General features: G+C 35.6%; 1 protein-coding gene across 4 annotated transcripts in view; it reads left to right on the top strand.

Annotated features, from left to right (window-relative positions):
* Positions 1 to 20,180, top strand: part of AKT3 (AKT serine/threonine kinase 3) — a 318,339-nt gene that overhangs the window by 177,705 nt on the left and 120,454 nt on the right. For all 4 annotated transcript variants that reach the window (XM_060192062.1, XM_060192061.1, XM_060192060.1 and 1 more), the window contains one exon: positions 1,799 to 1,924. Coding sequence is in view for 2 of the 4 variants with exons in the window: in XM_060192061.1 (XP_060048044.1) it covers positions 1,799 to 1,924 (126 nt within the window). In the remaining 2 variants the exon portion in view is untranslated. The remainder of the gene's footprint in view (positions 1 to 1,798; positions 1,925 to 20,180) is intronic.

Here is a 20,180-nt window from a genome sequence, read left to right as displayed (position 1 = left end):
AAAAAACGGTATGTGTAGGCAGGGGAAGAAGGAAAATAAACCACAGAGTTACTCCACCATGTTTGGAGTTCCCCAAGTCGTATGTATCCATGGTATCCCTGTGTGGTGTCAAGATTTGAACACAGAGCTTCAGCAAAGCTAGACATGTTCTGCTAGATGAGCTATTAGACTACTGCTTATCCTTTAATCTGACAGACTTAAGCATCTTCTAATAATACAAATCTTTTATTTCATTTTAAACTTTATTCATTTATTGGCTAGAGATATGGAAGGGGGAGGTACAGAGGAGAGACAGAGAGAGAGATACCTGCATTTCATCACTTATGGAGCTTGCCTCCTATTGGTTGGGACCAGGGACTTGAACCTGGATCTTTGTGCATGGTCATGGTTTTTTATTTTTTTTTAGTGGCATCAGTAAGTTTGGCAAATATAATGTGTTTGCTAGCTTAAGGACCTTGTGTTTTCAGTGAAAGAATGTAAGAAGGGGTATCAGGTTTTCTTTATTTTTAAGTTTTTTCTTTATTGCTCATATATCTCTTTATGCAAAGTTACTAATATACATAACCTCCATCTTTAATCTAGTAAATTATTATTGAGCAATTATCTGGCAGGTTAGGCATTTTAAGTTTTCATTGCAAGAAAAAAGTACTGAAAATCTTTAATGCCACTGGAGAATAGTCGGTTTTTCAAGCAAAAAAAAAGAATTTTGAAGGCCACATCAACCATTATGACTTTTCTAATGAGATTTTATACATTAATATTATGTTATTAGATGTCTGGCAGCACTTAATAGTATGGGTAGAATAGGAAAATCACAGTGCATTAGCAGAAGACATATATATCAGGGCCCAGTTTTGGTTGGGCTAGATGAGAAAGATTTGTACAGGTATTGACTTAGCCACTGATAGGAAAAAGAGAAGGGATGTCAACTGCTAAGTTTGAGATTAGATAATAGGTAAAATGAAAAAGCCAACTTATAGGTAAAGGTGAACTGTTGTCAGTTTTGTAGCTCAATAATTAAGCATTTGGGTTTTTATAAGTAGATACAAATACCTAGTAGAGAGCTGAAAACCTACACTAGTTCTTGCAGGTTTATGGAGTACCTCTGTTGCTTCATTATTTTCATCAAACAAATAATGCTGATCTCATTGCTTAAAAATTTTACTCCTGGTAGCTATATTATAACTATAATAAAATCTGATTAAAAACTACCCATTTATTGACATACTGTACCTTGTTGTTTTATGACTTTTAAAGCTTGATTAGTCTATGGTCTTATATTTTGACTTATACCATTGTACATAAGGTTTTTATCTTATGCAGAGTAATAAAATGTTCTTTATGATATGATAATGATTTAACAATGAAAATAGACATTTTCATCTTTTTATAAAGTGATTTAACTTAGTGGTACATGAAGGACAATTTTTTCCCCCATAAAATTTCTTTACTGTGTGGATGATTTACCAAGGCTTTTTGGAACTGCTGAAAATATGCTCTAACAACCATCTGATAAAATGAAAACTAAACAAAATGTGTACTCAGATGAATGATTCTCTGAAGAAATAATGGTGCAAATGAATTATCAAAGTGTGAAATCATTAAAAACAAAACATGTTTGGGTCTTTATTGAATCTTAATTGCAGGCTTATATATTTTCTTTTGTAAGCTAAGTTAAAAGAAAATTGCCTAACTAAATTTTTGGAGGCCAGTGTTGTAGGACATAATTTATTTTTCTCATAAAAGCTGCTGTTCATTTACTTTTTTCAGCATTAACATGCATACTTTCCTCATATAGGAGAATATATAAAAAACTGGAGACCAAGATATTTCCTTTTGAAGACAGATGGCTCATTCATAGGATATAAAGAGAAACCTCAAGATGTGGATTTACCTTATCCCCTCAACAACTTTTCAGTGGCAAGTAAGTTCACTATAAACTATTTATTTATTTGTATTATCTTATGTGAGATATCTCAATTTATATGAGACACCTATGAAAACATTTAAGTTTACAGTTAATAACAAGTTTTCAGTTTTGATAGACTTTTATTAGCATAGTATGTATTGATAACACATTGGTACTAGATATATTATAATTCAGTTAACATTTTTAGAATTAACATTTTTAGAATGTTAATTCAGTTAACATTTGTTTAGAATTTGAGTGTGATTAATATAATTCTGCACGTCTGTATGTCAGGTTTTTGTAAAATATAAAAGCGACCTCTGAACTTTTTGTATTTTTGTATATTGCCTTACAACTTGGTCTTCAAGTTGGTTGTAAGGCAATATAGTACTTAGGTCATTTCTAAACAGTTTCTTGTCATAGTCTTAGCTTGTGTGGTTGGTTGTATTTATAATCAAGTAATTTATATTAAAATTATTTTCTAGGTAATTTTATGTTTGTAGTTACATTTTCCTTCCTCATAATTACCTAAAAATGTGATTTAAACTTATTTTGTATCCATATATTTGCTTGAATGAAGCACAATATAAACTGAAAAGATGATGGTGCTTATTAATGTTATAACCAGGTTCTTCAGACTGCTGATGTTACTGAATTAGTTAAAAATTCCTTTGATGTTAATTAAGTAAAGCTTTTGAAAAGTAACACTGAATGAAAATAAACTTGCATAAAGTCTGAAGTGTCTTTTTTAGATAAAATCTTTATCTGCACATTTTTTTCTTTTTGTGGTGCCTGTGCCTTGCACAAATGTCATTTCATTGTTTTCAGATCACTTTTTTTTTATTATTCTGATACAGAGAGAGGGAGAGACACCACAGCAGCAGAATTCCTCCCAGTGCAAGTAGTGTTTCCCATGTAGTTCTGGGCTCACAAACTTAGCAAGGAAGGTCCCTTACCCAGAGGACTATCCAGCCCCTTGACATAGTTCATAATTTTTATGGTGGCTGTGTGTCTACCAACATTTGAAAATGATATGTAAAATACATTAAAATAAAAAATTTAAGATAGTGTAAAATCTTGAAGACTGTAAGTCATTTCACCATTACATAGAAGCCTTTTAAGAATGAAATCCTTTTATTGTTTGTTCAAGAAATAATTTTGCCTACTAATTGTACATTAGATATTTGTGGTTTTATTTCATCAGAGAATTACTTTTTGATAAGATACTTTCAAGTATTTTCCATGGACTTCAGAACACATTTTTATTCTAGATACCTTTTGTGTGAACATTTATGCGAAAGTTATAGGAACTGGCTTTTTAAAATTAGCAGCGTAATTATCATATCCTACTTAAAGCCAGCATAGTTTCTTAGTTTCTGTCTTTAACTAGCAAGTGTTATTGGTTTATCTGAAATAATTTATAAAAGTACAGAACTCCTGTATCTGCTGATCAAAATGCAGCATTTTTTGACCTTATGAAATTTCACACCCCAACAAGTTTTAAAGACATACTGTATGTCACAGTCTGCCAACATCTGCTCCAACACTTCCACTGGCAGAGGCTGAAATAAATGCTGCACTCTTGGGGAGAGATTCTATTTAATGACTGACAGCTTATACACGAAATAAATATTAGTTGACATCTGCAATCTTTACTTCTGTGTCCTAATGGCTCTAGGTAGTTAATTCAAATTAATAAATACAGCTACCAACCAGCTTCTTACTTCATAGAAGTGTATTCTCATGGTAACAGTTTAAACTAATTATTCATAAATCTTGACTTATTACGGTCTTAAATTTAGTAGGAAATAATCATTTTGGAAATAATAATTTTAGTGAAATAGGCACTGGTCAGAGAAATAATTCAGACTGCAGTTTTGCACAGCCAACTGTGTATGACCTTGGGATGGTTATTCTTTCAAACTCTCTGGTTTTTAGCTCCTTCATCAGGATAGTGAAAACATGGGATTCAATAACTGTATAAGCCCTTTATGTCTCTAGTTTGCTCTGATTTTGTGGGGCAGGGAATGTTAAGCAGGCATTTGGAAAATGAATAGGAGGAAAGGAAATTAATATAAAGGGAAAGGGTATTCTAGGAGGAAGATGGCAAAGAATATATTATATGAGACATTAGGAAAAGAACAATTGGGAGCTGGGTGTTGGTGCATCTGGTTAAGCGCACATGTAACAGTGCACAAGGACCTAAGTTCAAGCCCCGGCCCCCACCTGCACGGGAAAAGCTTCATAAGTAGTGAAGTAGTGCTGCAGGTGTCTTTCTCTCTCTCTCTCCCCCTCTTCTCTCAATTTCTCCCTGTCTCTATTCAATAAATAATAAAGATAATAAAAAACTTTAAAAAACGAAGAAAAGAACAATTGAAATAAGACGTTATTTTTGCCCTAGTCCACTATATATATTACATATACATATATATGACTTTTATGTAGGTTTTCCAGGTATGAAAGAAAATGTTTTATATTTGCACACACAGACAAACACACACACACACACACACACACACACACACATTCCACTGATACATATGTCCTTGTTTTTCTGTTAATTTTAAATGTTACTTCAAATTTAACCCATATGACTTTTAGTTGAATTCTGCAAAACTAGAATATTTGATCATAGGAAAAAAATATGAGAACTGGAATGGACTAGAAGTTGACTTTCAATCTTCATTAAATTTTAAATATCATTTTTACTGATTTAAAATCTCTTAAAAAGGAAAAAAAAAGGGCTGGGTGATAGCATAATGGTTCTGCAGAGAGACTTTCCTACCTGACTCTCCAAAGTCCCTGGTTCATTCCCATGAGCAAAAGCTGAGCGGTGCTCTGGTTGAAAAAAAAGTTTGTTACTGCTTCTAATTTTCAATCTACTACAGGCTTGATTTCTCTTTTATTCTTTGACTCAAGCCATTTTTTCATAAGTCCTTCATTGACCACTTACTAGGATTATAATTTTAACTTTTTTTCCCCCTTGGATTTACATCTGGGATAGATAGCTAATTTACTATTGATTGACATTTTTCAGGATGATGTTCTCTTTCTGTGATCTGGGATCCCTTTCCTGGTTTTCTTCCTTGCCTGCTGCACAAATTTTGGAATCTTACTAAATTTTTAGTGAACTTTCGTTATCTATATTTTACATATGTGTGATACTAGTCATTCTGGCTAAGGATTCTTTTCATTTTTATACACTCTGTCTCTGGATTATATTAATCTGTAAGATTTCAGTTTCCTATCTAAATGCAGCTCTCCTACACTTTTATTATCTTTAGGCTTCTCTTTTGAAGTTATATTCAGTTGACTGCTAGAAATTGCTACCTGGATAACATTTGACTTTAATATGTCCTAAATTGAACTCAAGATAATTTTGTTGTTTTTCTCCTTATGGTCATTATCTCAGTTGTGACTTGAACATTCATGTCTAGCGTTAGTCCATGTCATTTCTTGATCTGTCTGTCTATTTATATTTTCATGTTCACACCTAATCATTCCTATTCCTGCTGATTGCAAATAGATTGTAATATATTTCAGTTTTTAACCAGTACCCCCTAGATTATTGTAATAATTTCCTAATTACTTTTACCTTCAATAGTCTCCTCCGTGGAGTATTAGGAAGCCATGCATAGGGTAGACACATCTTCCCGATGAGTTTCTTTGTTACATACCTTCTTCATGTTTAGCAGAGCCTTCATTTTTTGCAAGAGGAAGGTGAATATTTACATATTTACTTACTTACTTACTTACTTAATTTATTTATTTTACTGTCTGGGTAATCACTAGGGCTCCATGCATGCACAGTTCCATCAAAGGAAAGATACGATAGCACCACTCAACCTTTCATGAAGCTTCCTGTGCAGGTGTTTATATTTTGTGATCAGGGGTTCACAGCCAAGTTCTCCTGCATGATAAAATGCACCCTACTGGGCAAGCCATCTCCCAGCTCCAGAATTCATATTTTTGTTGTCATATGTGTGTGTGTTATCAAAATCTTACTGGTACTGTACATTCATTTATTTATAAAATATTGAAGTAATAGTAGCATACTTAGTGACAGATTTCCATCCTTTCATTTAAATTACATTAATTTAAATTAATTTTATTGCTAATTTTTTTTTTTTTGCCTCCAGGGTTATTGCTGGGACTCAGTGCCTGCACCATGTATACACTGCTCCTGGAGGCTATTATTTTCCCCTTTTGTTGCCCTGGTTGTTTTATCATTGTTGTAGTTATTATTATTGTTTTTATTGCTGTAATTGTTGTTGGATAGGACAGAGAGAAATGGAGAGAGGATGGGAAGACAGAGGGGGAGAGAAAGACAGACACCTGCAGACTTGCTTCACTGCCTGTGAAGCGACTACCCCTGTAGGTGGGGAGCCGGGGGCTCAAACCGGGATCCTTCTGTGGTCCCTTGCGCTTCACACCATGTCCGCTTAACCCACTGCACTACCGCCCGATTCCCTATTGCTAATTTTCTAAATGTAAAGAGAGCATGGTTTACCTTTTTGTTAGGTAAGAATTCATTTAAATGGCTTTTTTATTATTATAAACAGCTTATTTTAATATGAATCTTATTTCTTCTTATGACATCTTTTTAAAAATAAATATTATCATTAGTGATTTGGGTACTGTTTTACAGAATTATAAAAATATACATGTATACTTTCACACTCATATTCACTACAAAAGTTTTTGTGCACTATGCCCTTCTTTCTAGTAACCATCATAGTTTTCACCAAGTCTAAAAGACATCTTGGTTACTATTTCTATGTAAATTTTATGTAAGCAAATGCTTTTGTGAACTATAGTTTACATATGTGAGAAATCATTCAGTAATTATATTTGCTTCTTATTTCACTTCATATAATCACATTCACTGTATACATTCGTCGTTTTATTTTTAATTACAGAGTAGTATTCATTGTATTCTGTAATTCTTTTTTAATTTTTACCAGGGTTGTCGCTAGGGCTTGGTGCCTGCATTATGAATCCACTGCTCCCAGCTGCCTTTTTTTTTTTAATAGAGACAGAAATTAAGAGGGTAATGTGAGATAGAGTGGGAGATAAGAAAAGAGACACCTGCAGCTCTGCTTCACCATTCATCATGGTTTCCCCTTGCAGGTGAGGACCTGTTCTTGAACCACAATCAACACATAGGTGATGAGTGCACCCCAGTATGTGTACCAGCATCACCTGGCCCATGTATTTCATAACTCTTTATCTAGTCATCTGTCTATGGGACTTAGGTTGATTCCATGTTTTGGATATCGTGAATAGTGCAGCTATGAACATATGTGCTTATATAGACCTTTTGAATTAGTGTTTTTGTGACTTTTAGATATATACCTAGGAGTAGTATTGGTGGATCATAATGTATTTACATTTTCATTAAAGACTGTTTTCCATAAAGGCTGTACCAGTTGGCATTCCCACAAATAATGTACTGGTTTCTTGGTTTCTTTTCCTCTACATCCTTGCTGATACTTGTCGTTTTCAGTCTTTTTAATGTAACACTTCCTCACCTGTTTATAGTTTTAATTTGCATTCCTCAAGTAAAGCAATAATGTGTTACATGCAAATATCATCTATCAAAATCCCATAGAATCAAAATCCCATAGGTGGCTCCCCACCTGCAGGGGAGTCGCTTCACAGGCAGTGAAGCAGGTCTGCAGGTGTCTGTCTTTCTCTCCCCCTCTTTATCTCCCCCTCTTCTCTCCATTTCTCTTTGTCCTATCTAACAACAACGACATCAATATTAAGTACAACAATAAAAAAACAACAGGGGCAACAAAAGGGAATAAATAAACATTTAAAAATAAAATTAAATAAATGCTTTGGAAACACTAGACTGCCACATTGTAGGGAAATTGTCCTCCTACATTCACTGACTGGGAAAATCACATGATGTCTCAAACTACCATTTTTCTCATGTTTAAATATGATGCTAATAACATCTACACCTCAAGAAAATGGTTAAGATTAAATGAAATATATTTGAAACTACTTTGTAAATTACAAAGTTCATGTAAATAAATGACTATAAGATGCAAGATGTTTAGTAATACTCATTCTAAATGACAAGCATTCTAATTCCTTCTCTAGCCAAACTACATTGAGTTTTCTTTAAATTCCTTTCCAAATTTTAAGGAGAACTTATTTATAGTAGTCGCTTAAGGTTCAGGCCAGCTGCTTCTTTAGGGAGAAATCACCTTGTTTTATTTAATGCCAAGAACATTGAACTGCAGGGTTCTTTCTCATAATGAACAAGGTGTGCTAATACCTACTAAACCTTGCTCATAGAATGCCTCCTCCTGGCCATCAGAAAGTACATCATACAGACCCTGAAATCACTGTTATGATCTCCCATAGTTGAGCAACAAGCCCTGCTTGGAAAAAAGAAGTACATGTTCATTGCTAGCTCATCTTGCTGTGTCTTTGATCAAACATATGAAAGACTTCATCCAGTTATTACAAAGGGATAGTGGAGGTAACCAATTATGAGGTCACTGCTCCAACACCACTACTTTAAAGCCATTTCTGGCATCACGAATATGTAACTATTTTTGTAAAAAGGCATTGAATGATGATTCTGTCACATTGACTATGTGGATTTAAAAACACTGTACTAAATAAGAATGTCATAGTTTCATTCACTTTGAGAATTAAATGCCATATATATTTTACATCTGAAGAAAAAGAAGAAAATAAAGTATGAGACATTAAATATGTATATATCACAACTGCAAGGGCAGCACGACTCAACTGCCTGCAGAGGAACTGGGTATAGATCCAGTTCTTTACATACTATACTAACCCTTGGTAGATACTTCTGCTGATTTAAGAAATTCAGCTTAAAGTTCTTATCTTCTTTTTTTGTTCAGTTTCTTTATCTTTCTTTCTTTTTCTTTTTTTTTAAAGAAAAGTAGTAGTAACTATCAACATATGTTTCTGATTCTTCTAAGATGGCTCCTTGGTTGCATCCATGGAATGGAGGATTAAAGTTAATTGGGTTTCTTCATGATATTTTTACCTTTTCCAAAATGGGGGACAGAGTTTGTTTTGGAGGCAGGCAGGCAAAGAGCCACCAGTTTACTAGCTTACAATAAGTGTTGTGAGAACATACATATTCCAGTGGAACCAACTTTCCTTTCTCTCATACTCTTTTCTCTTCTTCCTCTGTCTCACCACTTTAACTCATTTCTTCTTTCTGTCTTGCTCAACTTCTCCTACAATCAAAATGGTCACCAGTCAAAATGTACTTAAGTTAAGGAACACCCTGCATGTAATTATTTTCACTGAATTATTCTTAAATAAGTTTACTTCTAGCTCCTTTCCTAATTTTTTCCTACTCATCCTATGTCAACCTCATATACTTACTCTCTTTGAAATGCCCATGCATATGATTTAAAAGTAACACCATTTGGAATCATATGCATTGGGACAATTAGTATTTAAGCATTTTTAGGAAATTGGAGATCAGGTAGACATGTTGAAAGTTTTTATGAAGGATTTATTGTGTTCTCAACATTGTTCCAACATTATATCAGGAAAAAAAAATGAACGAAATAATGAAAGAGCCTAACCTTTCTTTAGAGAGCATTACTATGTGCCAGGACCTTTCATATATGTTATCTCATTTAATCTTCACAGCAGTGGTTTGAAATGAGTATTATGTTCTCCATTTTAAAGAACCCAAAAGAGGCTTTGTGACTTGCTTTAGGTCACTTAATCTCACCAAATAGCAAAGCTAGAATTTCAACCCAAGTTGCTAAACTTGAAGCCTGTGATTATTTCATCAATCTACTGATAAATTATATTGTCCTTAAAGTTTTGAAGACTGTTATAGCAAAAATCTGCCACAAACCCTTGAAATAACTAGTTTGAGATGTTTATGGTTCAGATCTGAAGACGTACAGTTGACTAAAAGTTTACAAAAGAAAGGTGTCAGTAAGTACCGGATCATCAAGAAAAGCTTGATTATGAAATGAAGTTGTAAAAACAGTACAATTTTAAAAAGGTGGATTATAGATAGAAGAAATAGCATTAACTTGAAAAAAAAATTGGAAACCGTTAGCTGAATCTTTTATTGTTGACATAAATGGGTATGAAGTCCTCTGATAAGAATGAAAGCTCCATATTGCATCTTATTTCTTTGTGAAAACTATCAGGTGGAAATAAGAAATAATAGGAATAAGTATGGCACTTAAAGTATTTAGCAGAATGTTGTAGTGATACGAAGCACTTTGTTTTCTCAGGTGGGCACTGTTTACAACCCTTGTTTAGGTATAGTTTTCTGCACTAAGATTTCTGTTCATCTTCTAGTAGGACATAAAAACATCTTAATAATGCAAATAAGTACATCGTTATAAGTCTCACTTTATTATTATTTTTTTTGAGTCTCACTTTAAAGGCAGTTCATTTCTTTCACTACCTGAAAAGGCTTTTTTTAACGTGGTTTTTTTTTTTTTTCTTCCTTGGTTATCAATCATTGGGCCTCAGTGCCTGCACTATGAGTGCACTATGGCTCCTGGAGGCCATCCTTCCCTTTTTTGTTGACCTTATTATTATTGTTGCCATCATTGTTATTGTTCTTATTGATGCTATTGTTGTTGAATAGGACAGAGAGAAATTGAGAGAGGAGGGGGAAGACAGGGAGAGGGAGATAAAGAGAGATACCTGAAGACCTGCTTCACCACTTGTGAAGCAACCCCCCTGCAGATGGAGAGCAGGGGCCTCAAACCAGGATTCTTACATTGGTCCTTGAGTTTTGTTTGCATCATGTAAGTTTAACCTGCTGCACTGTCTCCTCGCTCCCAGATTTTACTTTTTAATGTTTACTTATTTACCTAGTTAAGAGAAAAAAAATAAGAGGGAAGAAGAAAGAGAGATAACCAGGCATTACTCTGTTGCAAGTGGTGCTGGGGCTCAATCCCAGGACTCTATGCCAGCGAGCCCTTCCTCGGCTACAATAGATGAAAAGGTTTTACTACTATAGCTTTTGACTTGGAAAAGGAAACATTATCTATTTAATTGTTTTTTAATTACATCATCAGGGCCTCACATGTGTGCTCAATACCTTTTTCTGGGCTGATTGTTTTATCAGTCTGCAGCACTAGGGCTTTGCATATGCATGATGCTATTACTGAGCAGCCTTTTTTGAGGGCTAATTTTTTCAGTCTGTTTTATAGGGAGACAAATTGAGGGAGAGACACATAGATAGGCGGACATCACAGCATGAATCCGCCATCCATGAAGCTCCCCTCCAGGATGCTTCTGTTTGTTGCTGTGACTGCAACTTAGGTCCTTAACACAAAGTAATACATGCACACTACACAATAAATTATTTTCTGATCCCTGGTTGTATTTGTCTGTTATGGTATGTCAGTGAACACACCCAGGCCTTACACATACAAAACATGACTCTAGTAGTACTGAACCACCAATACAGCCCAGTTTTTCTTATTTTATGAGTTAGAGATAGGGACAGAGGTAGAGAGACCAAAACACTGCTCTGCCAGCATTTAGTCTTTTAAGTCCTCAGTGTAAAGAATTTACTCCATTGCTTATCCACTTTCCTGTCCTCATTACCTGTTTATCCCCTGCTTTTATTTTGGGGAATTGAAGTAATGTGCATATTGAATGGACAGTGGGCATTGTGTTGGAGGGTCACTACCAACAGCCTGTGTAAGATAGTCTTGGTGGATTTACCCTGTATGTATATGTGTATGTGAATGTTTATATCTCTATATATACATGTACCTATCATATATATATATGCATATGTACATGTACTATACAGATATATAAATATACAATATTAACTTAATAATTAGCAGCTCAATATATCTTGGTCTCTAATAATGTATAGACTACATAGTACCAACCTTTTATGCTCAGGAACAACAACACACTGTTATTTTATTTTACTAATACCAGTACTTCCCTCCTTACTAATACCAGTATTTCCTTCTGTGACTTGTCTTCTTATATGAAATGTAAAAATAATTACTTTTACACATTTTGGGGGTATGTTTATTTATGTTCTGATTAAATTTATAGATCATTTTTGGTAAATTTGAACATAGTTATATGTACATATTGATATTTACAGTATTTATTTTTAGCATGTGCTTATGTTTGTTTTTAAAATCTAATTTTTTTCAGATATCAGAGCCCTCTTCTGGCACATTTGCCAAGAATCAAACCCAGGGCCTCACCCATGCAAGGCTTGAACTCTGCCCACTAAGCTGCTTCTCCTGGCCACTGGGTCCTTATTTCTTATTTTAAATGTCTAGCTCCTAGCCAGTAGAGATTTTGGTTTTCAAAGGATGGTATATCTATTGCATCTTATAATTAATATTTAATTTGTTAAGGAAGAAAGGAAAGAGAATTGACATTTTTGAGAGCTGCCATACACAAGTTGTTTATTTTCATTACATTTTGTCATTATAATAACATGAAATAAGTAGGGTTTTTTTTTAATAATTTTTATTTATAAAAAGGAAACACTGACAAAAAACAAAGTATATTGTCAGTAACATATATATTCCCTTTTGTTGCCTTTGCTGTTCTGTTATAGTTATTGTTGTTATTGATGTCATTGTTGTTGCATAGGACAGAGAGAAACTGAGAGAGGAGGGGAAGACAGAGGGAGAGAAAGCAGGTCTACCTGCAGACCTGCTTCACTGCCTGTGAAGCGACTCTCCTGCAGGTATGGAGCCCAGAGCTCCAACCGGGATCTTTATGCCAAGCCTTGCGATTTGCGCCACATGTGTCAGTAACTTTTAACTTTAGGTTTTTTTTTTAATTTTTTATTTAAGGGTTAATTCTTTACAGTGCAATCATTGACATATGCATACAACTTCATTATATAATAGGCCTCCAGAGTATTCTTCCTGTCCACTCTCTCCTTCCCCCAGGGTCCTTTCCTTTAGTGCAGTACATCATGTTCAGTCCATGTTTCACTCTGTGCTCTCCCTCCCTGTCCCCACTTACTAAGTCCCACTAATAAGAGATTGTCAGTCAGAGTTCAGTGCACCAGTATGCCGACCTAGCTTCATGGCGGGAGACAGACGACCATGGACACATGGCTGAGTGGAGAAGCAGTATTTCTTTATTCACCAGCGAACAGTTAACAAAACTAATCTAATCTAATCTAATCACAACCCCATTCTGTCCTGCCTCCTTCTCCTCCTGCTGGCTGGAAGAGAGTCCGGAACAAAGGAAATACATAGGATGGGGGCAGGGAGAGGGAAGAAGCGAACTAGCAAGGACTAAACCAAAATCTCCTGGAGGCAGGGGGAGTGAGACCAAACCAATGTAACAGAATGATCATAAATAAACCACAACGTCAAGCAATGTAACAGAAGGGATCCCAGAAGCAGAACTAGAAGCATACCAACAAGAGATCATTTGGTATTCATCCTTCTTTTTCACTTACCTCTCTCAACATGATAATCCTTGAGTTTCATCCAAGAGGTTACAAAGGAGATAACCTTATCATTTTTAACAGCTGAGTAGTATTTTATTGTATACCACGATTTTTTTTTTTTAAACCGCACTCTGATGTTGGACATCTGGGTTGCTCCCAGGTTCTTGCAATTACAAACTGTGCTGCTATGAACATAGGTATGCATAGATCTCTTCTGATAGATGTTTCTGTCTCCTTTGGGTAAATCCCCAGGTGAGGAATTGCTGGGTTGTAGGGTAGGTCCATTCCTAGTGCCTCCAAATTGTTTTCCACAATGGTTGGACTGTTTTTGCACTCCCACCAGCAGTGAAAAAGTGTCCTTTTTTCTCCACATCCTCTCCAACATTTGTCATTTCTTTGTATGACATTCTCATAATCTTCTTCTTCTAGCGTTTGCCCTTCTTCCGTAGCCAGTCAACAGTGTCAGGTTGAGCCTGATGTAAAGTTTCGAGACCTCCTTTGAATCTGGAGAGGTGGCAGTCGTTGACTATGTGGGTCATAGTCTGTCTGTAGCTGCAGGAGCAGTTCGGGTCGTCTCTGGCTCCCCAGCGATGGAACATAGCGGCACACTGGCCATGGCCTGTTCGATAGCGATTGAGGAGGGCCCAATCATAACGTGCTAGGTCAAAGCCGGGTTGACGCTTGCAGGGGTCTGTGATGAGGTGTTTGTTCTCATTGTTGTCTTTACTTGCATTTCTCTGATGATAAGTGACTCTGAGCACCTTCTCATGTCGTTTGACCCTATGGATCTCTTCTTCCATGAAATGTTTGTCCATGTCCTGGCCCCCCTTTTCTAATGGGGTTGCTTGTTTTTTTTGTGTGTGTTTTTTTTTTTTGTGTGTGTGTGTGTGTGTGCTTAGTTTACTGAGTTATTTATATATTTTGGTTATTAGTTCTTTGTCTGACGAGTATTATGTAAATATCTTCTATTGGCTGCTATTGCTTGGGTAATGATACCCATTACTATGCAGTAGCTTTTCAGTTTGCTGTAGTCCCATTGGTTTATTTTCGCTTTTATTTTTCTTTGCTGTTGGATTTGAATCTTTGAAGGACTTTCTGAAGCATAGGTCATGAAGTGTCTTGTCACTGTTTTCTTATTTGTATTTGATAGTTTCTGGCCTAATGTCCATGTCTTTGATCCACTTGGAGTTGACTTTAGAGCATGGTGATAAGTGATGGTTCAGTTTCATCAGCTTGCATATTTCAATCGTTTTCCCAGCACCATTTTTGTAGAGACACTCCTTTTGTCATTTAATGGTTTGGGCCCCCTTGTCAAATATTTCCTGGCTATAGACATGGGAGCTTATTTCTGAATCTTCAGTTTTATTCCACTGATCTGTGTATCTGTTTTGGTTCCCGTACCTAGCTGGTTTGATTACAGTAGCTCTGTAGTATAGCTTGAGGTCAGACATTGTCTTGTTCTAGTCTTGTTCTTTTTTCTTCAGGTTGCTTTGGCAATCCTGGAGGTTTTTTGATTCCAAATGAATTTTTAAAGCTTTTGTTCTACTCCTTTAAAGAAATTCATTGGAACCTTGGTGGGGATGGCATTAAATGTGTATATTGCTCTTTGGTAGGATGATCATTTTGACAACGTTAATCCTTGGATTGGAAGAGTAAGTATTATTTTATTAAAGCTGGATATTGAAACTAATTTCTTTTCCAGTGTCTCAAAGCATGTAGATAGAACTGTGATTTAAACTCCAATCTATATGGCATGAATTTTGACTCAAATGCACTTAATCATATATAGTATCTAAAGAAAACAGCTGTCTTCAAGTAGTATTTAGTTAGTGCCCACAAAATCATTGTAGTAAGCTGTCCCCCATCATGCTACATAATGCTCTGGCCCCTTCAGAGTACATGTCTTTGAATGATCCCATACTTTCCCTTTGATAAACGTTTCTTGTTCTACAAAAACAAAAGCAAAGACGGGGGTGGGTGGATAAGAGAAGAAGAAGAAGCAACAGCTGTACGATATGCCAAGTATTCTACACAGAAATAAATACCAGAGTCTTATTTCCTTGAAAGGTTGTTTTTTGTTTTGTTTTGTTTTGTTTTGTAGCAGTGATACTTATGCTACAAACATGGAGAGGAAATGATAGTCAGGTGATTGATTATTTGATAGAAATTAATAGAACAGGACTTAATAGTATGCTAACTTAATAGGATGAAACTCAGAAGTTTAGTCATCTATGGCTAGAGGGAGCTAGAATAAATGATTTCTAAAGCCCTTATAAAATTCATTGAATTTTAATTTCTTGAAGTAATCTATTAAGGAAGTAGTAGTAATAATGAAGATCACTTGCTGAGTGCTTGTTGATATTCACTTAACATACAGTTAATCCTGATAACAGCTTTGTAGGATGCTTAAGTATCTATTTTACAGCTGAGGAAACTAGGCTGTCAGAAGTGACTAGGCATCATGAATGTACTAACTGTGAACATTAGGCCCACAGCATTCAGGTTTTAATGCTACTCCTTTTTTTTTTTCCCTATGTTAACTGCTAAACTAAAGATACATTTTTTTATTAGCATGGACTGTTTAGAATTTACAGGCTTTTCAAACTTCTAGATTAGTCTATATGTCAGTATTACAGGTCAGAACTTGTCAGTATTAACTAATAATACTTCAAAGTTTTTGAATATTTCAGTTTAAGGAAACTGCAGCTTGATGCAGAGTATTCACTGATAAGTGAAGATTTCAGTCTTGCTTTAATTATATTGAAGAAATTGTAGAATAGGAATACTAGTTTTGAGGCAGAACCATCTGGATTTAGTATAAATGATCATTGACATTTTAACAGTTTGAAATTCAGGGAAAACTTATTGATCCTTCTGAAGTAATATGCTAAATCTATTTTTCTTCAGTTTATGCTCATTTATAAGCTTTTATTGTATTTACATTGAAGTTTGATCAGGCCCAAGGTCACAGTGGAGGGAAGGACCTATAAGCTTTGTAATTTGTGAAGGATATAGAGACATTCTTTTTGGGTTAGAAATAATAGTTAATCAAGCAGATGCTAATGAAAAAATGAAATGCAGGGGAAGAGAAAAGAGACTAAGGGTGCCTGTTTGAAAGTTTTATAGAGGAGAGTACATTGCCTCTTTATGACAATCATGTTTCTGCACTATAATAAGGCCTTTCATTGCAAGTTCAGCTTTTGTCATTCATTTGTTTTGTGCTCTGCTTCCTGTTACTAATTGTCAGCACAATAGTCTTCCAACTATTGAAGTCTCAGTGTCCTTTTGGACCAATTTGTCATTGTCTTTCTCCCTCACCCCCCAACCCATGCACTCAGAATCTATTACTATGGTTGCATTTTTAAACTTTTTTTTTTTATATTTTAAAATGGCAGTGCTTTTGAAACATGCCAGGATAGTTCATGATAATTGAACCATCCAACCAGCAACAGCTATTGCTTCCAAAAGCACACTTGACAAAAGTGTCTCTCTTTTTTTAATATTTTTATTTTTTTTAAATTATCTTTATTTATTGTCTAGATACAACTCATAAATTGAAAGGGTAGGAGAGAGAGTGAAGGAGAGAAACAGAGGCACCTGCAATACTGCTTCACCACTTGCAAAGCTTTCCTCCTGCAGGTGGGGACTGGGGGCTCAAACCTGGGTCCTTGTGCACTGTAACATGTGCTCAATCTGGTGTGCCACCATACCAACCCCAGAAGTGTCTATCTCTATAGGATATTCTTATCATGTAACTTAAAGAAATGCAGAAAACTGTGCATTATCACCTAAGATTTGTTTCCTTTGAGGTTCACAATTAATCTGTGGATGTAAGACATTTTGTTTTTTTAATAGATTTTCATCTTACATCAAATTCTTTGGAATTTCTGTGACTTTAGAAAATAGGACTTCGATTTCAGTTGTTCTCCTATTCTGATGACTTTTTTTTTTTTTTTCTCCTCCAGGGTTATTGCTGGGCTCAGTGCCTGCACCATGAATCCACCGCTCCTGGAGGCCATTTTTCCCCCTTTTTGTTGCCCTAGTTGTTGCAGCCTCGTTGCGGTTATTATTGCCATTGTTGACATTGCTTTGTTGTTGGATATGACAGAGAGAAATGGAGAGAGGAGGGGAAGACACAGAGAGAGGGGAGAGAAAGATAGACACCTGCAGACCTGCTTCACCGCCTGTGAAGCGACTCCCCTGCAGGTGGGGAGCCGGGGGCTCGAACCGGGATCCTTACCCCGGTCCCTGCGCTTTGCGCCACGTGCGCTTAACCCACTGCGCCACCGCCCGACCCCCTCTGATGACTATTTTTATAGCTAATTTATTAGGACTAAGGAGCTAACAGTGTTAACTTAGATGCAAACCTGTACAACAGTGTAAATATACTTAATTCTGGAAAACTACACTAATAAATTTTTTGTTATGTGAGCTTGTTACCACTTTAAGAAAAAAAAGTCATGGGTATATATTGCACAAAAACAAAACCAAAAAACAGCTTGCCTAATCATATGAGTCTACCAGATGTTTTTAGTCGTCTTATAACTCTCTGTTAGTAAATGTCTCATGTTGTCTTCCTGTGTTAATTAATGTCTTACAGTGACCACAACATGTTTTTTTTTGAAACTTCGAGTATGCAGAGAGTATATAGAAAACAGTTGTTCTAGATGACTTTTGAAGTGCTTGAGTAATTAGAAGCAAAGCTTGCTAAGCAAGGGATATGAAAAAATGTAGATGGAGAATATGTTGACTCTTTAAAAAGTACTTCTGGTAAATAGTGTTGACTATACTCATTAAAGAACAGCATTAGAAGTAGCCTGGGAGGTGGCACAGTGGATAAAGCACTGAACTCTCAAGAATGAGGTCTCGAGTTCAATACTCAGCAGCACATGTACCAGAGTGATGTCTGGTCCTTTCTTTCTTTCTTTTCTTTCTTTCTTTCTTTCTTTCTTTCTTTCTTTCTTTCTTTTTTATATATTTATATGTTTATTTTCCCTTTTGTTGCCCTTTTGTTTTTTATTGTTGTTGTAGTTATTATTGTTGCTGTTATTGATGTCGTTGTTAGATATTATTGTTGTTAATTATTGTTGTTATTGATGTCATTGTTAGATTTTATTGTTGTTGTTAGTTATTATTGTTGTTGTTATCTGTCATTGTCAGATAGGACAGAGAGAAATGGAGAGAGGAGAGGAAGACAGAGAGGGGAAGACAAAGAGAGACACCTGCAGACCTGCTGTGAAGTGACTCCTCTGCAGGTGGGGAACCGGGATCCTTAACTGGTCCTTGTGCTTCACACCACATGCTCTTAACCCGCTGCTCTACTGCCCGACTCCCATGTCTGGTTCTTTCTATCTCTCTCTCCCCCACCCTCCTATCATTTTCATAAATAAATAAAATATTTAATTTAAAAAACTGAACAGTATTATAACAAATGAATATTAACACATTATGATTTTGAGTTTAGTTTTGATCCACAGGGGTGTATAATAAAAACAAAACAGTTAAGATTATGGTAATTAAAATATAATTGTGTGTCATGAAGAGAAAAACATCTTCTAGAATGAAATATGATGTTAATAACCCAGTTTTACTCCCTACATTGATATAATTTGTATGTTGTCAAATAAAATGTTAAGAACTTCTTTGTTTTCTCTCCTGTTGTATGGAGAAGGATATGACTGCATAAGGTAATAGCTAAATACTTATTTCCTTCCTTCCTTCCTGTGACTGGGGGGTTGAACCTGGGACTTTGGAGCCTCAGGTATGAGAGTCTCTTTTCATCATCATTGGGACATCTATCCCTGCCCTATTTTCTTTCTTTTTTTAATTGCCACCAGGGATATTGCTGGGACTCAGTTCTGCACTATGAATCTACCACTCCCTGCAGCCACTTTCTTGCCTGCCTGCCTTCTTTTCTGTTTTTTTTTCTTTCAATTTTGATAGGAGAGAGAGAGAAATTGAGAGATGGGGGTTTGAGAAACAGAGAGAAAGAAACCTGCAGATCAGTTTCACCTCTAGTGAAGCACCCACCCCCTGCCCCCACAGGTGGAGAGTGGAGGAGTTGAGTAGGGGTCAAGCCTGTGTGTGCTCAACTGGGTGCCCCACCACACGGCTCATATTATCATAGCTAAATATTTCAGGCACAACTAGAAACATTGAGCTAGGTTGATACAAGTTAAGGAATCACTGTTTCATTATCAATAATTAAAAACTTTTAATTATCCATAGATTTATTTATAGGTACTCTAGAATACAAGACCAGGTAGTAGAAAACCTAAGAAGTTCTGCTTCCCTTCTTACTGCCTTCTATCTTCTCTCCCCTTCTTCTTACTACTTTATTCTTTCCATTACTTCTCATTCTAAACCACATTTTTGTCTCATCCTTATTTATTGCAGGAAAAATAACAGCATCTTTTGTAAAGATTGCATTAATTGTTCTTTGAAAGTAAATAAGATTCATCTTAGCTATTACTATATGCCTGCTTGTAGATGTAAACAGAATTTCAGGAATAGAATCTTATAAGAGGATCATCTTCCATATGCTGTCTTCAGAAACAGGAATAAACATTGGAGCCCTGTCTCTGCTCAGTTTTGTTAATAATAGTTATCAGTTGAAAACTTTTTTTTTTTTTTTGGTTCTAGGAAAAGTTTCATGAAAACAAGAAGGGTTCAACATGGGTATTTGTTCATGGGGTATTTGTAGAGAGAGAAAGGACAATTCCTTTCGCTTTGACAAATGCTTACTTTTAGGACATTTTACTAAACAGTTTATTCTCTTCTGAAGAACACAAAATTTGATTTAAGACAGACAAGTTTATAAGCTCTCTTAGT

This window comes from Erinaceus europaeus, chromosome 6, assembly GCF_950295315.1.
Source record: "Erinaceus europaeus chromosome 6, mEriEur2.1, whole genome shotgun sequence".
Taxonomy (NCBI): domain Eukaryota; kingdom Metazoa; phylum Chordata; class Mammalia; order Eulipotyphla; family Erinaceidae; genus Erinaceus; species Erinaceus europaeus.
The sequence above is the reverse complement of the archived record's forward strand: the minus strand, read 5'-3'. Positions and strand labels throughout refer to the sequence as shown.